Raw genomic sequence first — 25,668 nt, forward strand, 5'->3', positions numbered from 1 at the left:
GATGATGTCAAATCGTACCTGATTCAGTTTTTTGCTAATAAAAACCAGAAGTTTTTTGAACGTGGGATTATGATGCTGCCTGAAAGATGGCAAGAGGTCATTGATCAAAATGGGCAATACATTACAGAATAAAGTTATTTAGTTCCATGAAAAAATTGTCTTTGATTTTCTTTAAAAAATCCGCAATTACTTAGCTGCCGACCCAATATTTTTTAAAATATATTTTATTGTTTTTTTTACAGAAAGGAAGAGAGAGGGATAGAGAGTTAGAAACATTGATAAGAGAGAATCATTGATCAGCTGCCTCTTGCACACCCCTTACTGGGGATGTGCCCGCAACCAAGGTACATGCCCCTGACTGGAGTCAAACCTGGAACCTTTCAGTCAGCAGGCCGACGCTCTATCCACTGAGCCAAACCAGTTTCGGCTGGGCTTATTTTTAAATGAAGTCTGAATTAGTCTCTCCCACTGATTATTTTACTGGCATATTTGCAAATGCTTTTTAATGTCCCCCAGATTGCCAGAATTCAGATGATAAACTTCACACCAGAGCATATATCATATTTGAATTATTGGATGCTCTCAATATTCAACCAAGGGTCTTGAAAGGCACCTTAAAAATCAGCCTGTGAGTAAAGATGGGGCTGAGGTAGGTGGGGAGAACGCAAGGCTCAGCCTTCTATCAGCTCCTCTTTGTGTCCAGAGGACTTGCCTCCCCTTGAACTGCTAAAAGACCACATGCTCTTCCTTTATTCTTAATATAAACATTTTAAGGAACCACTTTTACAGTTTTATATTAATTGAAGGCAAGTTATATGAGCAAGCAGATGTTGACATGATATAGTTCACACAAACAGAATAAAGAAAACAGAAAGAAAAAATAGAAAAAATGTTACTTTGTTCCAATAAAAATTATTCTTTTATTTATAGAAAATCATGCGTTATCTAAAATAAAATAGCTTAAAAATACTTAGGACATTGAAATCCTGAAATCCTGTGGAATACATACCTTGACACAATTCGACCAATTTCAAGAAGACAAAGATACACCTGTCTTGGATCTTTGTGCAAAACTGTGAAAAAACAATCAAACATATTTTAAGAAACAAAATTAAGTAAAGAAATGTATTTCTGGCATGGAAGAATAAAATAAAAGAATAATGGAGATATTACTTGTTTGGAGACTTTAAAAAGAAATTTTTGTTATCTCCACATATTATCAACTTCCATTTTTTTTTAATGGTTAAATGGAGGTAAAAAGAGACTTATGTAATACTTTAAACAATAAATAATAAAACAAAACAAAGCAAAACAAACAAACCTACCTTCCTTTGACTAACTTAAAAAAAAAAAGGGTCAACATCCTTTATGAATATAGATATAAAAATTCTTAATGCAAACTGAATCTAGAAGCAAATAGGATTTAGCCCAGAATGCAAGATTGGTTCAACATATGAAAACCAATCAATACAATAACCACATTAATACAATAAAGGAAAAGAAACACAATTATCTCAGCAGATACAGAAAAGGCATTTGAAAAAATTAAAGACCCTTTCATAGTAAAAGATTCAACAAACCAGGAATAGATGGGAACTTTATGAATATGAAAATGGACACATATAAGAAACCCACAGCTAATATCATTCTGAATGGTGGAAGACTGAGTCTTCCTCCTAAGACAGGAAAAAGATAAGACTGCCCACTCTCACCATTTCTATTCAACATTGTACTCAACATTTGACTGGAGCTTCTAGCCAGTGAATTTAGATAAGAAAAATAAATAAAAGGCATCCAGATTAAAAAAGGACAATTGTCTATACATTGATTGCATGGTCCTTAGTATAGCAAACCCTAAATAATCTACAAAAATAAACTATTTGAGCTAACAAGAAAGTTCAGCAAAGTTACAGGTTACAAAATCAATATACAAAAATCACTGCAGTGTAAACATAACAAAAAATAATTTGAAAGCACAATTAAGAAAACAATTCCATTTACAACAGTTTTAAGAATAAAGTACTTACCAAAGAAGTGTAAGAGTTGTACATTGAAAACATTGTTGAAAGAAATTAAAGAAGATATAAATAAAATGGAAAGACATCCTGTGTCCTTGGATTGGAAGACATATAAAGTTCCTATGGAATTGCAAGAAACATGGAATAGCCAAAACAATCTTTTAAAAATATATATATATTTTTATTGATTTTTTTTATAGAGAGGAAGGGAGAGAGATAGATAGAAACATTGATGAGAGAGAAGTATCAATCAGCTGCCTCCCGCACACCCACCACTGGTGATGTGCCCGCAACCAAGGTACATGCCCTTGACCAGAATCAAACCCGGGACCCTTCAGTCCGCAGGCTGACGCTCTATCCACTGAGCTAAACCGGTTTCGGCAGCCAAAAGAATCTTGAAAAAGAACAAAGTTGGAAGACTCATACTTAATTTCAAAATTTACTACAAAGTTATACTAAATCAAGACTTATGTTACTGGTATAAAAATAGACATATAGACCAATGAAATGCAACTGAGCATGCAGAAATAAACCTATATGTTTATGTCCAATTAATTTTCAACAAGGGTGCCAAGACAACTAAATAAAAACAGTTTTTGCAATAAACCATCTAGGAAAGCTGGATATCTACATGCAAAAGAATGAATTTAGATCCCTACTTCCCACCATATATATATTTTAAAAAACAAACAAACAAAAAAAAAACCTAAAAATGGATCAAAGACCTAAATGTAAAATCTAAAACTATAAAACTCTTAGAAGGAAATCTAGGTAAAAATCTGTGGGACCGTGAATGATTAGGCACTGGTTCTTCAGATTATGGCACCAAAAGCATAAGCAATCAAAGAAAAGACAAATTGAATATCAAAATTGAAAAGTTATGCATCAAAGGACACTACCAAAAAAGGAAAAGATAACCCAAATTATATATCTGACAAGGGCCTGGTATCCACACTAAATAAAAATCTACAAAACAAGACAAAATGATCCTCAGAATCAAGCCAAATATGTGAATATTTCTCCAAAGAAGATATAGAAATGGCCAATAAATTTATCAAAAGATGAAACGTATCTTTAGCCATTAAGGAAATGTAAATCAAAACCACAGTGAGAAACCATTTCACACCCAGGATAGGATGGTAATATAATGATATGAAAAAGAAGAGGGGAGGAGGAAGAAAGAATAATAACAAGTATTGGTGAAAAGATTAAGAAATTGGGACCACTATGCATTGCTAGTGGGAATATAAAATGGTATGCCCACTCTGGTAATTCCTCAAAAAGATAAACATAGTTACCATATAACCCAAAAATTCCACTCCTAGGAATGTGCCTGAGAGAATTTAAAACAAATGTTTACCCAAAAACTTGTACACATATGTTCATAGCGACATTATTCATAATAACAAAAAAGTAGAAGTTGATAATGAATTTTTAAAATGTGGTATATCCATATATTAGACTATCATTCTGTCATAAACAGATATGAAGTACTGTGACATGCTACAACATAAATAAACCATTATGCTAATTAAAGAAGCCTGACACAGAAGGCCACATATTGTATGATTGATCCCATGTATTTGAAATATCTAGAATATATAAATCCAGAGAGAGAGAAAAATAGACTGGTGATTGCCACAAGATGAAGGCAGGAAGTAAATAATTGGGCCTAACTGCTAGGGATGGCTTTTCTTTTGAGTGATGGAAATGTCCTGGAATTAATTAGTGGTGATGGTTGCATAATATAGTTAACATATTAAAAACCACTGAAGGTCAGTACATTCTGAAGTGATGAATTTTGTTATATGAAGAATATCTTAATTTTTAATGCTATAAAAAAGAAGCTTCAGATATTTAAAATGGTGGTAATCGTACATTTTGTTCTGTATATTTTACCACAATTAGAAATTTTTTAAATTAAAAGGGAACATACATGCTAAGCCTAAGAGTTTAAAAAGAAATTCTTAAAAAACAATTAAGCAAAATGATAAAACCCTGATTATTAGAACTTGTGCTAAATGCGCCAATACGGTAGTTACAGATCGCCTAACTTTCTTTTCCTGTTCTTAGAGTTAAAAGCTCTAGCAAACTCCTAAACCCTAATAATAGTTATGTGATAAATTGCATATACTTATACTGACTCCCTGAATGGAAATGACATTGTTCTCTGATTTATAAATAACATCTATTATATACCCCAAACAGAAAGCAACACTCAGATGTACCTTTAAACAGTATATTTATTTAATTGCTTTGAGTTCCTAGCAAAATGTAAAAAATGAAGCTGCTCATCTCTGAGACCTGTAGAAAGTGAAAATATTAGTTCTTCAGCTCAATGCTTAGGAATGAATTAATGTTATTGGCAGTGCTTCATTTAGTTTTATACTGACTGTAAGGACAGTGTGAAGAGGTCTTCGACTGGGAATGAGAAATATACAATCTAATATCCTTTCAGAAGTAATAAACTGGAGAATTGAAAGCACTTCCTCTTTCCTCTAATCAATAGAGGCTGTATATGCCATTAAATCAACCACATTGTCAATAATGATCAGCACGCCCGAATTAAAGCAGGGTGCAAATTGGGGGTAAAACATCAACCAAATCCATATTGTTTTTTATTCTCTAGTGCACAGGAGCATCCAGAGGCATAGTAAATGCATAAGCAGCGGGAGCAGCCCACCCTGCGTGCAGGCAGCAAGGATGTGCAACATCAGTCAAGAATTCTAAAACAATAATAAAACCAACTAAAAGTCAGTTTGGTTTTTATTATAACCATGAACCAGCAATTCTAAACAGAGTCAGTGATAAAATACTTCTCTCCACCAGGGCAGACTACCCCGCCCTTGGAATGCTTTGCTCCTATCAAAACATTATAAATTCTGTGTGTCTGTGTATACACATATATAGATAGATAAATATGCATATACATGTATAAATGCTTTGAGGAAATATATAGTCTAAAGCTTGGCTTTCACTTTAGTCACTGCACAGAGTATGTCAATAATTATTTAGTAGAACATGACTTTTACAAATTGTCAAAAACATTAATCCACTTAGATAATTAACTTGGCAGCTGCTGCTTAAAAGATAAATCTAAAACCATGAATATGCATCCCTTAGTCTTCTGTTATTTCTATAATTATCTAGTTAAAGAGGAATTACTAGTAAGTTAGACCTGATAGAGTAATTCCTGGTAAAACATTAATTACTAAAGCATTTCTCCAGAAATTTCCTATAGCCAACTCATTCAGGAAGTAAAATATTTTTAGGGTATTCTAGATATATATAAGATCTTTAACTATACAAGAAAAGTTTGATATATTTAATTTAGAATCAGATTCTCTAATTATTTATATATACTTAAAAAAATACATTTTTTTTTAGGAAAATGAGATGTGGCATTAGAGTCCTTATTTGGAAAGAAAAATTAGAAATGAAGTATTAAAAAATGCTAATAAACATTAAACAAAACAACAACACTTACCTAAACCTTCAGATTCAAAGAGGTATGTCTCATCAACACCAATGTGTCTACACCAGTGAAGGAAGTTCGCAGTATTGTCTCTAGCAAAGAACGAACCAGAGGCAGCATCTTTCTTACAGGGCACTTTTCTCATTGGAAAATTCTGGAAAAGACAAAAGAATAACTTCAAAAACGCATCATAGCCGAAACCGGTTTGGCTCAGTGGTAGAGCGTTGGTCTGCGGACTGAAAGGTCACAGGTTCGATTCCGGTCAGGGGCATGTATGTTGGTTGCGGCACATCCCCGGTAGGGGGTGTGCAAGAGGCAGCTGGTCGGTGTTTCTCTCTCATCGACGTTTCTAGCTCTCTAGCTCTCTCCCTTCCTCTCTGTAAATAATCAATAAAAATATATTAAAAACAACAACAACAAACGCATCATGGATATTTTCATTAGCTATCCATTCTAATCAGTGAAAAAAATATTAAGTGTATTGAACGCAAGTAAAAAGTATACAACATTAGGTATCTTCAAAATTATTTTATCTTATTCTCCTTTAGTATAGTTCAGAAACAATCTGGTTAAAATTAGCAGTAGGATCGAAGCATTTCTAACCTCTTTCTTTTTGACATGACATTAACCTTTAAAAATAACACTAATAATTCCAAAGTATATCTCCATAGTATCTGCATACATAGTTCAATACAAACACAAAATTACTGCCCTGTTAAAGATTAATAGACACCCTCATGTTTGCTTCCTTCCCTATTTGCAGATTCATAAATATAATTCTGAGTTTCCTGAGGAGACTATCAAATAAGGAAGTAGTAGCTCATTCTTAATTCAAGTTCTTTGGAAATTGATGATCTAAGTTTTACAGAAGTCTAATTATTTGAATATCTGAACCAAAAGTATTTAGATAATCCTACTGAGGTTGAGAGACTTTTAGTTTTATTTCAGTTTAAATTCTTACTTGATTTGCATGTGATTTTTAAAAATGTATTAGTCATAGCAGACACAACGTAAGTCTCTCTCCAACCCTACCCCTCAGTTCCTCTCTCTTTAAAGATAACCACTATTACCAGTTCCTTATATACCCTTCCTGTTGCTATTATTTTCCAGAATTAAAAGTCTTGTTAGTTTCTCTAATGCATACAGAATATATGCTCATCGCCAAAAACATAAAGAAATAAAATCAAATGATACAGCTAAATACAAAGATGGTTAGTCTCAACTGAAATCCTCTCACCCACATTTTAGCAAGACATCCCCGGGCACAAGTATGCACTTGATAGATATCTGTCCCTATAGAATGCTACAGAAACACACTACTCGGCAATCTGATTGTGTGTATTGCTCAGGCATATTTAACAACAGGTTGTAGGCATCTTTTAGGGGGGAAAAAGAACAGATTAAGAGATTTCTCATGAATGAATGGATAATAATCAAGTGTGTTTATGTAACATAATTAATTTTTAACAACTTCTCTATTGATGAGCATTTAGGTTGTTCCTAATTTTTTTGCAGTTTTGTGAATTTGTGATTTTTTTTCCATAGAATAAATTCCTGATAGTAGAATTATGTATCACAGACGTACTTTATTTTTTTTCACTTACATTTTACATTCAATATTATTTTATATTAGTTTCTGGTGTAGAGCGTTGTGGTTAGACAATCATATACTTAACAAAGTATTCCCCCTACATTTCCAGTACTGACACCATACATAGTTATTACAACATTATTAACTATATCCCTTATGCTGTACTTTATTCCCCGTGACTCTTTTGTAACTACCAATTTGTACTTCTTAATCTCTTCGCCTTTTTTTAGGATGGGCTCTATTTTCAATGTGATATACATCATCCACTGTCCCCCCCAAAATGACACCACTTTATACTTCACCAACACTGTGTGAGTGTCCAGACCCACCACACTGCCCCCGTGAAAATGTCGTGCTTGATGAAAAGAAAGAAAACCTTATCTCTTCAAATCATAACTTGAGGGTCAACAGAGAAAAACTGGCTAAAAAATGATTGCTCACAAAGCAATATATGAAGAACATAAAGATGATAATGATGATGATAGCTCCTGTGAACCAGAAATCATCACAAGCTCTTTTCTCATTTAATTCTCATAACAATCCTATATTATTGTTCTCAAGAAGAGCTAGCCACTGGATATTTACTATGCACTAAGCACTAAACTAAGTGCCATATCCCTGCAAATAAATTCTACAAGTAGAGGTAAATGTTAATACCTCCACTTTACAAGTAAGAGTATTTTTCTAGATTCTGAAAAAGATTAAATTATCCAAGGTCTTACAGATAGTTGGAATAGAAGTGTACAACCTTGTAGAGATCATTAGAAATGTACATAAACAAATGAGTATGTACCAAGGCATAAGACCACTGCTGTCCAACATCTCCTTACCCCTGGTTCTTCAGAGCTGCAGGCTTTCACCATGTTCTGAAGAACATCGATCAGTTGGCACAACAGCACTCCATTATCAAGCTCTTCCAGTAATCTTTCTGCCTTAACTTCAATACCTAAGAACATAGCCAACGTTAAGATTCTTTTAGAAACAGTAAATTCAAAGAATATAGTTAAAATTTAATTAAATGTAACTAAATTATGGCTGAAATACTAGACAAATGTTAGATCAGACTATAATCATTCACTGTTCGAAGGTACAGCAGAGAATGTCAAAATAAAAAATGGCACTGAAACAAAAATGTCTGTGATGTATTATAGTACAGGAAAAGATTATTATTTGTCATGTCTTTTATTTCATTTTATTTTTAATTATTTTATTTTCTATTCTTTCATTTTTAAAAGACCCAAGTGCTGTATGTTTCAATACTCACTATTAAGGTTAAGTTTTGATTCCCTGGACATTACTACTGCTTACCAAGAAAAATTCTCTATAAATAAGATGGAATTTGTTGCAAATTAAAAATTAAAGACCTGGCAAAGACTCAGGGAATAGTAACTTTTCACCTCTAAAATACCTTCTTTGGAAGCTTTATTACACAATAAACTTTTTAAAGAAGTTTTTTTCTAAATCAAACTGATACTAGATATCTGGAGTGTTTGCTGTGTTTTAATTATCTTGGGAAGGACCTTGCAATGGTACATGAAATTCTATATTAAGAGGAGAATTTTTCTGCAGAGAAAATTCAGGGCACTTATCATATTGTTTAACTGAGTAAAGCAATATGATACCAGACAGTCTCCAACCTGACACTTCCTCCTAGGTGCAATAAGTAATCATTTTAACTGCAGTATGAATGCCATTCAGAATCCCATGCCTTACACAGGACTAAGGGGTAGGAGGTGGGGGATGGGATAAGAATCAGTAAAATATAGATCTCAAAAATTATACCTGTATACTTTAAAAAAAAAATTTTAATATTAACAGTGAAAATGTTAATGACCTCTTCTGTTAAGCCTCAAACTTCCTTCCTATTCAAGCCCTAAGGGTCAGGGTGAAATAGAGTATCCTCCCAACGAGAACATAAGCTTTGTGAGATTTCATTCACAGGAGTATCCCCAGCCTCGAACAAGCACTCCTTAACAAAGAATAAGGTTCTCAATAAGTGTTTACTAAATACAAGGATACAAGTTTGAATGTCTTTTCAAGCCTTACCTAATAAGCCAGATAACCAGATTGACAGGTCTTCTTGCATGGGCAACAGGGTGGCTTTGTGCCTCACGGCTATCCACTCATCATACTGACAAACATCAGCCAAGCCTGGCCCGTGCCTGGGGGTCAGAGGGCTCCGCGGGCTTAGGGGCAGGTCTTCTCCAAACCACACCTAGAGAAAAGCCAACCAAATGAATGGATGTGACCTTGGAAAGTCACATCTATATTTATACGTGAATGACAGATCACACATAATACAATATATGCAAAAATATATACACTAGAAGCAAACTATAAGTCGAGATACTTGAGACATTGTCAATATCCTCTATTGTGGTAAATGTAAGCGAACCCCCTAATTAATGAACGGATTCTATTGTACTATCAAGACAAGAGAATAAAAATCAGCAAATTATATTTTTACTTCTCTTGTTAGATAAGTAAGTTTTATAAGTTACTTGACCAGTCTCAGCATCTTGGCTGTAAAATGGGTTAATGAACACTGCCGTATAAGATACATCCTTGTAACATCTGGCATTGGTCCTAGCAATATTTGTTGAATGGGTAAATTGAATGAATACATAAATGGCATTTTAGATGTTAGATCATAATAAGAGTACTATCTTTAAAAAATATTCTAAATAATCTGGTCTGTCATCTGATTTTGCATGGCCCATATCTAGAATGGTTTTCACATTTAAAGATGGCTTGTCATAAAAATACCTACGTGATTGCCTCAGTGTTGCCTGTTGACTCTCAAAGCCAAAAATACTTACTACCTGGCCAATTCCTCGTTTATGATAAAAATGGACACAAACATACTATCAAACCAGCACTTGCAAATTTTTGAAATTTTACAAAACCTTAATACAATATTATTTAGAGAAAATAATTTTTGTTTTGTCCTGTGCACCAGGTGGTTGCCAGATTGATTCCCAGCAATGGCACATGCCCAGGTTTCGGGCTTAATCCCCGGTAGAGGGCATGCAAGAGGCAGCCAATTGATGTTTCTCTCTCTCCCCCTTATCACTTCCTCTAAAAATCAATAAAAACATATTTTTTAAAAGTTAGATGTTAATAGTAAAAACTTCATGTACAAAGGTTGTTCTCAAATTGCAGAAAGCTGTCATATTGCAGATTCTTAATCCATAGGCAATCTATAATGAACCTGAATAGGTACGTAAACTTGCTTACATTTAAGCAAAATTTTCTGCCTTTGTACAAATAGCCCTTTTTCTCAGAAAGTTCATACCTTTTCTCAGATTCTCACAGAGGACTATGAACCAAAAGTGATCAGGAACTATTGTTCATTGGTTGTTAGACTGTACTTTTATATAATAGTCAAAATGAAAGACCAAAAAAAAAAAAAAAAAAAGGCAAGTAAGATCATAATGTATTAAATTAATAAGAACCAATTGATAATAGTCATTTACTGATAACTCCTCTCTGTAAAGTACTTATTAATAACTAGATAACTAATATAGTTAGCAGAGATAGAGGTTAATATCCTGGGAAGTTCTCACATTTATTAAAGCAGAGAAGCAAAAATTTCCATGAGAGATGTTAAGAATTGCTCAGAGAAGATTCAATATAGATGGATCTGTGGAATCTAGATTAGAGTAGGTTTTATGGAACTGTAAGACAAAACTCTGAAAATATTCACAAAGTTAAGAGAATATTAATGGCCATTAGTGTAGAAATGAGAAGAGCATGGTCAATGTGGCAATGATTAAAAAAAAGCACACTATAAGAAATAAAAAAAATAAAATCAACATGAACCTTATGACATTTTTGAGACTTGGATAAAAAGAGAACCCAAAGAACAGTCAGATAATCAAAGGTTTTGAGTAATAAAGTGCTGAGCATACTCAGTACGGATTTGAGAAGACCAGCGGGGAAGACTAAGACCTGCTAGGAGACTGCCCTGGATTTCCGAGTCCCACGAGGAAAGCAGGATGAAGGAACTCTTTATTAGGGGGGTAGAAGGATAAGCTGCATAGCATAGGAGGGGACCAGCAGGTCACACTCAGAATTGTTCTGAACCACTTGATAAATCCTCTTCTCTGGCTATCACCCACTGTTAGCTAGATAAGCCTCCTTTCTTAATAAAATAAAAAAAGAAAACGTAAAAAGAAAGACATGCATGACATAGGTATAATCTCCGGTTTTACATCTTGGTAATTTTGTTGGACAAATGATACAATCAAACTTCTAAGTGCTTATTATGCAATACACATTCTGGTAGGCACTTTGTGCATGTTATGTCTCTGATTCCTCACAGCTAACCTACAAAATAAGGGCAGTGACCCTCACGTGAGGCATGGAAGCAGGCATTGGGAGAAGTAAAATAAAATAACGTGTCCGAATCTCACAGGGATGCAGAACTACGATCAGAAATGAAATCTGACAGACTAAAGCTTTCATTTTCCAAGCAATTTTATCATTAGCTGCTTGCATCTGTCTAGATAGATGTTCAATGTGATTTTTGTCTTTAAGTGACTAGTCAATCATGTTCTATTTATAGCAAAAGAAAAAAAACTTAAGAGGATATCAGAATAATATAGCAAGCCTGGAAATCCTTCAAATGTAAGATCATTCTGGTTTATCTCATTATCCTCATCTTGCTCCCTGTCCCCCCCGCACTCCCCACCAAAAAAAAAAACAAAAAAAAAACACAAAAAACAGAGAAACAATAACAAAAAAAACCCCACTCTTTAAATTTTAATAATTAGTTATTTATAGGCATTATAAGGCACATGTACAATTATCTAAAATAAAAACTTTATATTTATAGTTACTGAAAGCTTTTTAAATACAAATATATACTACACTATAATGAAAGGAACACTACAACATATTGGACTTCTTTTCCCCGGACAGTATAAATAAGATGGGCCTACCAACACTAAGGTATTTTTTATTATTATAAATATTTAATATAAGCCTACAATTAGAATTATTTCAGAAATAGTGAAAATATAGTATTTTTGTTATTAAAAGTTGATGCTTAAAAAACAAGCAATATAAAAACATTTAGATAATTTTAGTATTTTATTAATTATAATAATTTTATTATATTAATCTCATAAAAATATTTTCCCCAAAACACTTACCTGAATTGCAGGCTGCATGGTCAGTAATACTCAAATCAAATTGCTTTTCTGAAAACAGAACAAAACATTAATATGCAGACAATGGCAGCTTTCCTACTCCCCCAAAACTTCTAATTAAAGGAATCTGTTTTACTATATTTGATTGAAAATCTAAAACTTTTTTCTTCTAATTGGAATCATTTGACTATAAGATCAATAATCATTCCTAGCTTCTTACTTCATAAAAGTACTCTTCATTTGAAATAGGAAAACCTGGAGCACGTTTTAATATCTAGTTTCTGATACTAGCACCAAAGTGATTCCTTTTATTTTTCCTAAAATAGAGAAAGGATGCAAGACAGGGAATAGGGGTGATGTGGCTCAGAGTCCTAGTGCACGCCCTCTTCTCCTCCCTTTTTAAATTTAGTAATCTACCAAAAAAGAAAAGGTTGTGTAATGGGAGCTCTAACTAACTATCTGATTGCCAGCAAGCCATTCTTGAAACATCTGGCTTCAAAGTAATTCTTGAAGCATCTGGCTAGCAAAATAAAATTAACAGTAACACTTAGTAAGTCTTCCACAATTCTCCCCTTTGAACATAATATAAATACATATATCACAGCAACTGACACTAAAAGTTAAGTATCTCCCATCTGACCTTTACATGGAGGTCATAAAAGTTCATCTGGACTTTGTATAAATTCACAAGCTTAAACATGAGCTTCTTTTGCCAGAGGAAAAGGTAATAGACACAAATATCCATTTTAATTAATTTTAACTATGAGACAATACTCAATGGCTTTCTAGAATAATTTTTCATAAGTTATTCCCTCTACAAGGTGCTAAAGATAACAACAACAACAAAAGGAACAGCACAATTTAGCTCCAAAGTACTCTTCTTGAAATCTACAAGAAGGAAAACCACAACTTTAATTCTGTTAGGTTAATAAAATTCTCTATTGCATTATCAGAGAGAGGGGGAAAATGAAGCTTACAAACACTCAGAATAATAAGACTATGTAAAACCTAGCAATCACTGCTTAGAGCATAATATCCTAGTTATTTTTTTATTGTAAACCACCATTAAAAGAGTCTAAGAAAAAAAAAATCTAGTTTATAAGGCTATAATGCTAGCAACTCTCAAGGAAAAGTTATTTTCTCCTGCAAGGTACACCAGACATACCTCCTATCCTGCCTTCCTCCTTTCAGGAACATTTCTTCTGGTGCTGAAGTTGAACTTGAGCTAAACCTAACTGACAAGTGTAATATTACATCATATTTTCTTTGCGGGAAGGCAAAGGATAGCAGAATGTCCTTTTTGATGTCATTTTTCCTCTCTCTGCCACAGCAAAAGGGCAAAGTACAACTGGGCATTACTAATGAGCTTGTTATGCTTCCCAGGAGCCAAGTCGGTGGGGGATACATTTTCCTTTAGCATAAATAATCCTTTGTCCCCAACAAAGATCCACAGTGAGACGCTTCCGAGACCATTTTTTAAACATGCAGCAGAGAGGCTGCCCCCATTAAAATAGGGAGTCCCACACAATCAGACAAGAACTCCAACAGTTGGAACTGCCAACCCAAAACAAAAGAAGGCCTACATGGCCAGGCGTGTGCAAATCAGGACAGCGATGCTTTCACAAAGAAGCTATCACAAGAATGTTTGGTCGCTGCATTTTTATAGAAAATTCAGCAAAATTGGTTTTATGAAAGAAATGAAGAAATGAAGAATGTGTGCATAACCTCCAGTCACTTGAACTTCAGCAGATAGTTTTTTGAATTACACTTCTTGTGCAATGGAAAAACTACTTTTTAATGATGACAGGAAGAGAACCATCTGGGTTACCTTTAAAAACAAATTCTTTAATAAAATACTCAGCTAAGTACTCAGGTAAGTAATAATACACCTTCGTATATGAGAAAGTATCATGTATACAAATATATGCTTTTATATGAAAACTTTTATAAAGTGGTGAGATTGTATCAGTGAATCATCAATTAATGAGTATTCATCGTGTCCCAGATATTAAGAGTAGCTAGTTATTGGTATTTTCTAATCACTCACTGTTCTCTTTATAAACTATCATGTGTCTCAGGCATTTAATCCCAAGAGTAGCATCTTTTGCATTGTTAGTCCCAGTCCTCAATCTGCACCACTATCAATTCTTCATTACTTCTGATTTTATTACCTGTTTTCCTCTCTTCCCTGAAAGTCTTGGTCTCTACTTTTCCCCATAAACCAATCATTCTGAAATAGAAACATTTTGTTTTTGAAGCTACATATTAACTAGCAACTTATTGGCTTTATTTTGTTCCTGTTTTTGTCTCTGTCCTTTTCCAGAAGCCTCATTCAAGTCTTTGCCAGCTTGAGGAAGTCTCTTTGGGGGAAAAGACCTCTCACATGACCATGACCAAGTACAAACTACACTCTGACCTGCTGGGAATCTCTCACAAGACAAGAGCTTCCGTAGACAACATGAGCGAAGACTACTACATGTGATTTGGAAACCTGAGGGAAATGTTAGGGACACAGAATATGTTCATCCACCTGAAACCTAACAGGATTTGGGCCTCTCCCACTCATCTTTAAAAGCTTCGGTCTGAGGCCCTCAGGATTATTTATGGTAGGCTCTTCATATCAATCTGATTCCAGATCACGGTGGAAGAAAATGCCAACCCGTTGAACTGATCCTTTGTCCCACAGCTGTAGGCTCTGAAATTGAGTACATTTTTCATTCCTCTCCCACATTTTAACATACGGTGGGGAGAGCACAAGATGGCATGACTCAGTGCTGGTACAAATCGGAGGTCAGTTTAGAAAAAAAATGGCAAAAAACGTGGTAAGGTTTCTTCAGAAAAATAGGAACATGGGCAACCACTGCAACACATAGTGGTACATTCAGCACTCAGCCACCAGGTCACTGCCAAGACACACACGCTGCAAGGATAGGAGTGCCAACCAGGGGTAGAGGCTGCTCCTGAGAAGAGGAGGAAGATGAGCTCGGGGAGAAAGCACAGAGGCCTCTCAACAGTCCTGGTGACATTCTGTGTCAGGATAAGTGGCGAGGACATGGGTGTTATAATATGTCTTTCTAAATGTCAAACAAACGTTTTGTCATTTCTTAACACTTCATTTAGAGAAAATAGCTGAAGATATCCTCCTTCCTGGTGAATTCAGGAAACAAAAGAGAACAACTTTCTGGGCTTTAAATATTCCACTTAATTATTTCCTAATTGCCTAACAGAGAAAATAGAAATGTTATATCCATACCAAACATTTTTCATATATTTCTATGCGTACTCACCATAAAGGCCCCTTGTGGTAGTAGGAACTAGCAGAAACATCTGGTGCGAATTCCAGCTCTAGCAAATATTAGCTATAGGACCCTGGACGGCTAACTCCTCTGAGCCTCAGTGTTCCCATTTGTAAAATGGGATACCGCCTCCTTCCTCATGTGGCTGTTACAATGATTATATGAAATGATGCAAATAAGGGACCTAGCACATAGCTAGCACTTAACAAATGTTAGCTGTTATGATTAATACTATGATGAGACATGATTATAGTTCATTTTTTATAATGTATCAAACTGAAGAGATAAGAAAACAAGGCAAATAATGCTCAGAAATCATTAAATGTAATTTGAAAAGCTTCTGTTACTAACATCAAAATAAATATCCTAACACAGTGGTCAGCAATCTCATTAGTCAACAGAGCCAAATATCAACAGTACAACGATTGAAATTTCTTTTGAGAGCCAAATTTTTTAAACTTAAACTTCTTCTAACACCACTTCTTCAAAATAGACTCACCCAAGCGTGTTATTTTGTGGAAGAGCCACCGACAAAGAGCCAAAGAGCCACATGTGGTTTACGAGCACAGTTTGCCAACCATGGTCCTAGCTAATAAAGAGGGAATATGCTAACTGACCGTCACGCCCTCACAAAGATGGTGGCACCCACAGCCAATAAGGAGGGAATATACTAATTGACTGTCACACCCTCAAATATGGCGGTGCCCACAGCCACAAGATGGTGGCCTCAGCCCCGCCAGGGTGGCAGGCATGCAGCATGTCCAGGCCCACCCCCAGGTGGGTCCAGCCACTCCAGACACGTGCCTCCAGAGTCCCCCAGGGCCCTCAGCCCTCCAGCCGCCCAGGGCCGACCCGAGGCACAGAAAAGCTCAGGTAACCAGGGCCAGCTCAGGCTTGCACTGCCAGCAGTGGCAGCAGCAGAGGTGTGATGGGAGCATTGCCTTCCCCTGATCACCGGGTTACCTCCCTCCCCTGAGGGCTCCCAGACTGTGAGAAGGGAAAGACCAGGATGAGGAACACCCCCTCCAGTGCATGGATTTTTCATGCACTGGGTCTCTAGTGGTTACAAATAAAAGAAAAAAGTTTTAAATGCCCACATCCTAATTGGGAGGATAATGAGATGTGAATTTGAGGGTTAAACTGTGGCTTGAAACATGGGAAGGAGCCAAGGAATGCAGGTGCATTCTTGCCTTTCTCTAGTACCTGAAAAGAGGCAAGAATCGACTCCCCACTGGAGCCTCCAGAAACAAGACAGCCTGAATGACACCTCCTTTTCAGCTCATTTCAGATTTTTGTTTTCTCAAACTGTCTGTATCTATAAAAGCCCAGTGACCAAAAGGCAGAATGACCAGAATGACCAGTCAACCAGTCGCTATGACATGGACTGACCATCATGAGGCAGACACTCAATGCAAGAGCTGCCCCCTGGTGGTCAGTAAGCTGCCATAGTGGGAGCACCGCTTGTCTGGCCTGGATGAGCAGCTGCTCCTGCTGCAGCCGCTCAGCTGACCAGGATGAGCGGTGCTCCCACAGCAGGCAGATCCCTACAGGCCACGCCCCCACCAGTGCATGAATCCGTGCACCAGACCTCTAGTAAGATAATAAATATGTACTGCTTTAAATGGCTAAGTTTGTGGTTATTTGTTCTAGCAATAATGAGAAACTAACAAACTACTTATGTCTTAAGTGAAGAAAGAAAGATTTGCCCAGAGGGTCAAGAAATTTGACCCAATCTAGAGAAAGCAATAGTTATCAGTGAGCCCAGCATGTTCAAATTGTAAGAAAAAGGCACCAGTTTTATACAGCATGCTTTGGGGGGGGAGGAAGATGCAAAATTTATAGGTAAAACACATTATGAGTGCCATGTATGCTATTATCACCACATCACCACCACCAAATGCCCCTGCCTTTGTATATTTAACATCATTTTTACATTCATTCACTCACTTAAATATTTACTAAGGCTTCCTGTATTTAGTTTCTCAGGAAATGACATCAATATTCACAGAGTTACCAGGTCATCCTTGATTCCTTCCTAGCTCACACCTCTTCTTTCTCCTCCTGGGTCCCTCCTCCAAAACAATCAATGACATATCTTGTTACTTCTATTTCTAAATTTTCTCTTCAATACCTATAGCCACTCTTCTAGTTCAAGCCACCATCATCTTTTCCCACGTTTACTGAAACAGACTCCCACCAGGTACCCTTTCTTCAGCCTTGCAAGCCTCCATCTGTTTTCCATGCACTACAGCCAGCGTGACCTTCACAAACACCCAGCTGAGGACATGTTACTTACTCTCCTGCTTAAAACCCCTGATGGCTCTTCCCTGCCTTTAGGATCAAGTCCAAACTCATTAACAAAGCAAATAAAGCCTTCCAGGACTCCCTTCCAAATTCATCTCTTCACCTTTACACTCCCACCATATGAACTTCTTTTAGACCCTTCAGCACAAGCTGATCCATCTACATGGTACACTCCCTTCTTCCTCTTCTTCCAGACTCACTGCTACCTATCCTTCAGTTCAATTCCTCTAAAAGTGTCCCTGAATCCGCTCCTCAATTTAGGTTATATAGTGATATATGCTCCCATTTTACTGTATCCTATACTTTTTAAAACAAGGTCCTTCAGGTAGTAACAGTCTCCATTTCTTCTATTTTTATGTAGAAATCAGTGCTGAAATTATTCCTAAATATAATAAATGTATTTATTACTAAAAGGAATATAAAACAATGACATAAATGTGTGGTGTATTCATTTAAGAGAAAAACAGCTTCCAAAGCCAATTAAAGACTTTGAACAGAAAGAATAAGATTCTTACAGTTTAATAAAACATCACACATTACTTGCAAAATATATAAACTGTTCATTTGTTAGGAGTCTTTGTTTTTTTTATTTGAAATTTTCCTTTTAATGTTTGGCAAAGATTCAACCTGAATAACTTAATTTTATATTAGACAGAATTATTAATTTGTCATAAAATTTTGTGGGATGCAAAAATTTTTTAAAGAACTTAAAATCAGTTTGCCTTTATATAGTATATGACAGACTAAAAGACTTTATGAAAAATGTACACACACAGACACTAATATTAAGAGATGGAAAAACAATATTAAGTGTCCATTAGCAGGAAACTGCTCAAATATTTTATGGGACATTCATACAGTAATTAGCCACTTGAAAGACTATATGATACAGCTTCATCTACTAATCTGGAAAGATATTTATTATATCTTATGCAACCAAAAGTATATATAATTATATTATTGAGGTCACAATGTTTTCTAAATTGTGTGTGTGTGTGTGTGTGTGTGTGTGTGTGTGTACTAGTACAGTGGTCGGCAAACTCATTAGTCAACAGAGCCAAATATCAACAGCACAATTGAAATTTCTTTTGAGAGCCAAATTTTTTAAACTTAAACTTCTTCTAATGCCACTTCTTCAAAATAGACTCGCCCAGGCCATGGTATTTTGTGGAAGAGCCACACTCAAGGGGCCAAAGAGCCGCATGTGGCTCGCGAGCCGCAGTTTGCCGACCACTGTACTAGTAAAAAGAAAAACTTTTTATTTTTTTATTTTATTTTATTTTATTAAATATATTTTATTGATTTTTTTACAGAGAGGAGGGGAGAGAAATAGAGAGCTAGAAATGTCGATGAGAGAGAAACATTGACCAGCTGCCTCTTACACACCCCCTACCAGGGAAGTGCCCGCAACCAACATACATGCCCTTGACCGGAATGGAACCTGAGACCCTTCAGTCCGCAGACCGACGCTCTACCACTGAGTCAAACCGGTTTTGGCAAGAAAAACTTTTTAACATAAACAATTTTTCACCAGCCAATATTTTGAGTGAATCTGAAATATTAACAAGTCATTTAACAATAGAAACAAAAGTCATTATGTTTAAAACTATGTAAAGTGAGCCCTTCACCATAGCTAATATATATTTTTTTTTGCAAAAATATAAATTAAGAAACATTATTTCTGAACTGACAAATTCTTCAAACATCCAGGGACTCATTTAGTTTTTTAGTAATAGCATATATATTAATGACATTATTCTCTTACCACACACTTCGATTTACCATCACGAGTTATTTCTTATTTTTTAATTAATGAAGTATCAAAATAAATCCATACAGCAGAAATGAATCCACAAACAACTGTGTGCAGAGAAGTTTGCCTAATGCTGGGAATATAAATGCAAGGGCAGTTAGTATGATACAAAAAAGAAGCCAGATGTTTGGAGTGAGGCATTCTGGACTGAATTCTGATGGACCTTATTTAGTATATTATGTCCCTTCTCTGAGCTTCAGTTTCCTAACTGATAATAAATGAAAACACCAACTACAGTGCAGGATTACCATGAGGTTTAACAATAATATAATCGTACTTGGAACATTCCAGGTAATAATGTGTTTAATAATCAAGAATGTTTAGTATGTTCCAGATACAATTTAAGTGTCTTTGCATGTGCTAATCAGTGAATGATAACTATCATACCTCTGCACTGCCTTCCCCTCTGCTCCTCTCCACCCTTTGGGGATAACTTGAAACATGTAACACAAATCAAACAGCACAGAAATAATGATACCTGTGTGTCAGGCCTTGTACTGAACTAGTTATATAGGTTATTTCATGTAGTAATCCTCAGAACAGCCCTTGCATCAATAAGGTAGGATCTATTATTAACAGTTTTTTACAGAGCAGGAAATTTAGGCTTAGAAAGATTAAATAACTTGCCTAAATTCAGACACATAGTAAAATCTGATTTCAGAATCCTCATACAACTCTGCTAAACTAAAAAGAAATAGTATTACTTTCAATCTCAAAATAGCAGAGACACTATTATTATTATTATTATTATTATTATTATTATTATTATGTTAATCCTCAACCGAGGATATTTTCCCATTAACTTTTAGGGAGAGTATAAGAAAGAAGGGAAGACAGAGAGAAATATCGATGTGAGAGAAACACAGATTGGTTGCCTCCCACATGGGGCCCTGGAAAGGAGCCTACAATCAAGGTACATGCCCTTGATCTGAATCGAACCCAGGACCTTATGGTCCAGAGGCCCATGCTCTAACCACTGAGCAAAACCAGCCAGGGGCAGAGATATCTACTACTCATTGCACACTGTGGGGGTTTATTCATCCCCAGTGGAAGATATGCTGGGGGGAGGGGAGGGGGGAGGAGAGAAGGAGGGAGGGAGAGAAACACCAATGGGTTTTGGGGAATAGGACCCAACACCTAGGTATGTGCCCCGACAGGAATCAGGTACAACCCTTTAGTGTACCTGACTGATGCGCCAACCAACTGAGCCTCCCAGCCAGGACTGCACATTGGATTTTAATGAGTTTTTTAAGCAAATGAGTCAGACAGACATGTATCAACATCTACTCCAGAAGATCATCCACCCGAGTTTCTACTTTTTCTTTCAAATCAATTCCAACCTCCTCCCAGAGAGAATAGGAGCTGGCAAGAATTCCAATTCCTAATCATCTAAGTACCAAGAGAAATGATCAGATAACAGTTCAAAAAACTGCTTATCTCTGGACAGTAGTTATTAGCACTCTCCACACAAACAAGCAAAACCCAAGCTGACTTAGACTGGGCCTGCAAAAAAGCATCTCTTCCTTCAGTAATGATTCCATCTCCTTCTCCACCTCACATAACAGGGGAGCACTCTAAATCCGTTTCATTCAATCCCTTGGTATGAAAAGATTAACAGTTTTTTACAGAGCAGGAAATTTATCCTGCAAAACTTTCCTCCCATTTCCAAGGCGATCTACTGGCATCCCCACCCACCCACCCAGCCACCCACGCAGCTTTGCAAAAAGAGGGATGTGGGTAGGTAAGCTTCCCACGCAGCTTCCAGTGGTATCTCCCTTCCATCTGAGAGATCCTCGAGGGCCTTGTATGGACTGCAGAGGGCAAATAGGGAAGAGAGTGAAGAGGAAATGACTGTACGGTTCTCTTTGCAAAGCCTGTGACTTCATCCGTTCTCCCAGGGCGTCATGTGGAGGAATCAGGTGACGCTAAGGGTGCTAAGCGCTGGGGAATGAGGATGCCCCCTGGAAGCCCTAAGCTAGTAGCTCCAAGCTCTGATCCCTGTTTGGATTCTAAAGCAAACGTGGTAGTTAGTGGCTCTCCCTGCCGGGCGTGGCTCCGTGGCTGAGCTTCGACCTACGAACCAGAAGGTCAAGGTTGGATTCCGGTGGGGGCACAAGCCCAGGTGGCCGGCTCCATCCCCAGAGTGGAGCGCACAGGAGGCAGCCGACCGGTGGTTCTTTCTCATCATTAATGTTTCTATCTCTTCTCCCTCTCCCTTCTTCTCTGAAATCAATTAAAAAAAGAAAAACAACTTTTTTAAAAATAAGTGGTAGCTGCTCGATACCTCTCCCTCCCACACACCTGTGGACCCTCGCGCCGCACCAAAGAAGGCAGGTAAAGGCGGGGCTCACGTCACCTTGACGGCGCCAGGAACCAATCAGAGCACGCGACTCCCGCAGCCGGCCAATCGCAGGGCGCCTCGGGTTCCCAGTTCAGGGTCTCATCCCACCCGCCGCTGGGACTAGGCTGAGCGCAGTGGGGGGGGTGATTCCTCGAACCCGTAGTCCGAGGCCCGGCAGCCCCGAGGGGGGCGAGTCCAAGATCCCGCGGAAAAGAGAAGGCGAACCTGGAAATAAACACTCACCAGTGCGGCCGCAGGACGGTCACTACATGCTGCGGGGCGACATCGCGGCTCAATCTGTGCGGCGCCGGCACGCCCCTCGCCAACCGCCGCCGCCACCGCCGCCACCGCCTGTTTCAAAGGGACCAATCAGAGGGCGGGACGTGGGCGTGGCTTGAGGCCCCGCCCCCGGAGCCCCGGGAGCACGAGACTGGCGCGCGCCTCTGAGCCCGCGGGGGGCGCCCGCTGGGAGGCTGGAGACCTCGGCGTCCCGGAAGACCGGTTTGGTTGGCAGCACAAGCGCCCCCCTTCTGGCCCCTCGGCGACAGCTGCAGCCCCTCCTAACCGCCCTCGTAGGCTGGAGCATTGGATCAGCCTCCCATCCTGGAATGTCGCCCAGAGTTTCCTCCCGATCAGTGAAGAGCCCCTCCCAACCTCAAATCAGCTCCGGACCTGGCTGCGCCTTGGCTTCCCGAGAGGAGCTGTCACCGAGCAGGAATGGGAGGCCCAGTAGAAACTTTGCAGAGAGAGGCCCCAGGGGAAGGGAAGACAGATGAAGGGAAGGAACCCTGTCCCTCCAGGCCGCAGCCCAAATCAAAAAGGGGATGTTGGCAACTTCCTCCAGAAAACACAAGAGGAGAAAAGTTAAACTCAACCCAATGGGATGGATATGCTTTCTAGCTCGGAGGGGTGACTTGAAACAGAGATTGGACTTAATGATAGGACTGTCATAACTGTAAAATGTGGATTGTTAATTGCCAAAAAAAAAATGGAGAAAAAAAAAGAAAAGAAAAAAAAAAAGCAATGGACAAAAACCTGGAGTCCTGGCATTTCTCTGCTTGTTAGTTCAATTTTGTCAAGCCATGTCATGTCACCTCTCTGGACTCCGTTTCCCCGTGTGCAAAGTGTGGGGATTGACCTGGAATGATGGTCTCTTGCACACATTACTTGTCAAAAACAATGAGGAAGTACTATTGCTTGTTGAAGCGACTAACATGAAGAAGATAGTTCTGCTTTCAAAGTGCTCAATGGAAGTCGGGAGGTCAGTGAAAGAAGGATCCCCTAACCATCCTGGAGGGGACAGACCGTCAGAGGTTTGGAAGAAGTTGAATTTTGAAGGGTGGATAGGAATCTGCCAAGAGGAAGGATAATTGAGAGTAAGGAGTGCTTTGCTGGCGGAACAACAAGGTTCCAGAGATGAGAGATGAGAGGCCCAGGGTGTTCTGGGAATAGTAGTTATGGATATCTGAAGTTTGGGAGTCAGGGAGCTAGATGAGGCTGGAGGAGTAGGCCCAGATGAAAGTCCCAGTAAGTGCTAAGGAGTTTAGATTCTTTCCTATAGGCAATTGGGATTGATTATTAGGAGCAACTGGTAGGAACAGGTTTGTGTTTTAGAAAAGAATCATTTTCAAGGATGTTTGAAGAAAGGAGTAAGATGGACAGCAATTCTAAAAATTAAAAGATGATAGTTACCTAAACCATCTCAGAAGGGATGGTGAGGAAGAAATATCTGGAGAAACCCAAGAGGCTGACATATCAGCAATTGTTACCAGGTGAGAATGGTACCCATCTGAGGAACACAGAGAAAACAACTTTGGGGGAAGAATAATGCATTTTTGCTTTGGGGTGTGTTCAGTTTCACGTATAGAGGAACATGTAGGTAGAGATATGCAGAAGATAGTTGGAGACTTAGGTCTGCAGCTGCTTAAATTGATTTGTGCAAGAGATACAGATTTGAGAAATCAATCCAGCAAATACTGTTGAGCATTTGTTCTTCACCAGACTCTAAAGCACAGAAGTCCTGCTCTCACAGAGCTTATCTTTTGGGGTGGGTGGGTGAAGATGGTCATCAAAGGTTGACATATAAGGGGTAATTGAAACTGATGCCCAACAACTGTCCCAGAGCACTTTGCTGTTCATGACTATGACAGATCAATTTTTACAGGACCTGTTGTTCAAATCAACCTGTTTTATAATGTTTCTATTAAAACCCTTCCTCTCTGAAATCAATAAAAATATGTGTGTGTTTCTGTAAGTAAGTATGTCTATATATATTAAAGGCTAATGTGCAAAAAACATCCCCTCGAGGAGACGTACCAGGAGACGGAGAGTTCAATCGCTCTCTATGATGTGTGCTGACCACCAGGGAGGGGGGAGGATGGCACAGAATGAAGGAAGGCCCCAACTGGCCCTGATCACCGGCTAGGCCTAGGAACCCTACCCATGAATGAATTTCATGCACTGGGCCTCTAGTTGTGTTATATAGATCTTGTTGAATGAATCATTAGTTCACAGTTCCTTTATTGTTTCTTACATGCAAATAATGTGCCTAAACATTTGAAACTATGCTATGTGAGGTATATACATAAATATTCTCTCTGTGTGTCTCTGTCTATTCTCTGTGTAACACACACACACACACACACACACACACACACACACACACCACTTAATATTTCTAAACCATTTACTGAAACTTTGGCAGCAGGATATTTTGTGGTTGCTTACTTTTTATTGTTTGGTTTGTCTTTCTTTTTTTAAATATATACTTTTATTAATTTCAGAGAAGAAGGGAGAGGGAGAGAGAGATAGAAACATCAATGATGAGAAAGAATCATTGATGGTTGCCTCCTACAGGGCCCCTGCTGGGGATCAAGCCTGCAACCCAGGCATGTGCCCTTGACTGGAATCAAACCCAGGACTTTTCAATCTTCAGGCCAATGCTCTATCCACTGAACCAAAACAGCTAGGGCTGTTTGGTTTTTCTTGATAACTTCTCTTCCTTATACAGATAGAAGCCCAATGCACAAAATTTGTGTAAGAGTAGGCCTTCCTTCTTGTGGCTGCTGGCACCAGCTTCCCTCTGGCACCTGGGACCTGGGTTTCCCTTACAGCCCGGCTTAGTCTGAAGGACATCCAGAAGGACATCGGATCTAATGAGCATGTTATACTTTTATTATTACAGATTATGTTGGAAAGCATATGTAGATCGCTTCTCTCTAAGCCCATCTTCTTTTGACTTAATGTGGGGATTGAGTGAGTTCTTTGATTGTTGTTGCTTTTCATATCTTATAAAAAAGAAAAGCTGTTCTCCCTTGTTGCTTTCCCAACCTCACTTTTACATTAATTCCCAGTTAGTAATCCACTCCCTAAATGCACTCACTATTTTACCTACCTTGATTTAAACACTGCAATTAGTAATTGAGGGTTCCACTTAATAAGCTGCAATCGACTTTCATGTGTAGATTTTCTAATTGGTGGTTAGGTTAATAGCCATATTTTAGAGATTCTCACTTTACTTGAAATTGACATGGCTGTTGTAACATGCAGAACAAGCTTTGCAGTATGCTTCCATCAGATGACAAAGTCTGTCAGTTCTGTCTTTCCCAGAATTGTGAAGATGTAGCCCATGTTAATAAGTATTGAGTTTGGAAATCTACATTTTTAGTTGTTACATT

The 25,668-nt window shown here is 37.8% G+C and overlaps 1 protein-coding gene across 5 annotated transcripts in view; it reads right to left on the reverse strand.

Moving 5' to 3' along the window:
- GAS2L3 (growth arrest specific 2 like 3) overlaps positions 1 to 22,390 on the reverse strand; it is a 28,196-nt gene extending 5,806 nt beyond the window's left edge. The window contains exons 1-6 of one of the 5 annotated variants that reach the window (XM_036458208.2): positions 22,235 to 22,390; positions 12,241 to 12,288; positions 9,131 to 9,299; positions 7,915 to 8,030; positions 5,506 to 5,647; positions 1,010 to 1,073 (exon numbers count right to left, since the gene is read on the reverse strand). In XM_036458208.2, coding sequence (XP_036314101.1) covers positions 1,010 to 1,073; positions 5,506 to 5,647; positions 7,915 to 8,030; positions 9,131 to 9,299; positions 12,241 to 12,258 — 509 coding nt within the window. In that variant the 5' untranslated portion in view covers positions 12,259 to 12,288; positions 22,235 to 22,390. The other 4 variants (XM_036458205.2, XM_036458207.2, XM_036458206.2 and 1 more) reach the window with 4 other exon arrangements.
- Positions 22,391 to 25,668: the final 3,278 nt, after the last annotated feature.

Source organism: Pipistrellus kuhlii, unplaced genomic scaffold (genome assembly GCF_014108245.1).
Source record: "Pipistrellus kuhlii isolate mPipKuh1 unplaced genomic scaffold, mPipKuh1.p scaffold_m20_p_3, whole genome shotgun sequence".
Taxonomy (NCBI): Eukaryota; Metazoa; Chordata; class Mammalia; order Chiroptera; family Vespertilionidae; genus Pipistrellus; species Pipistrellus kuhlii.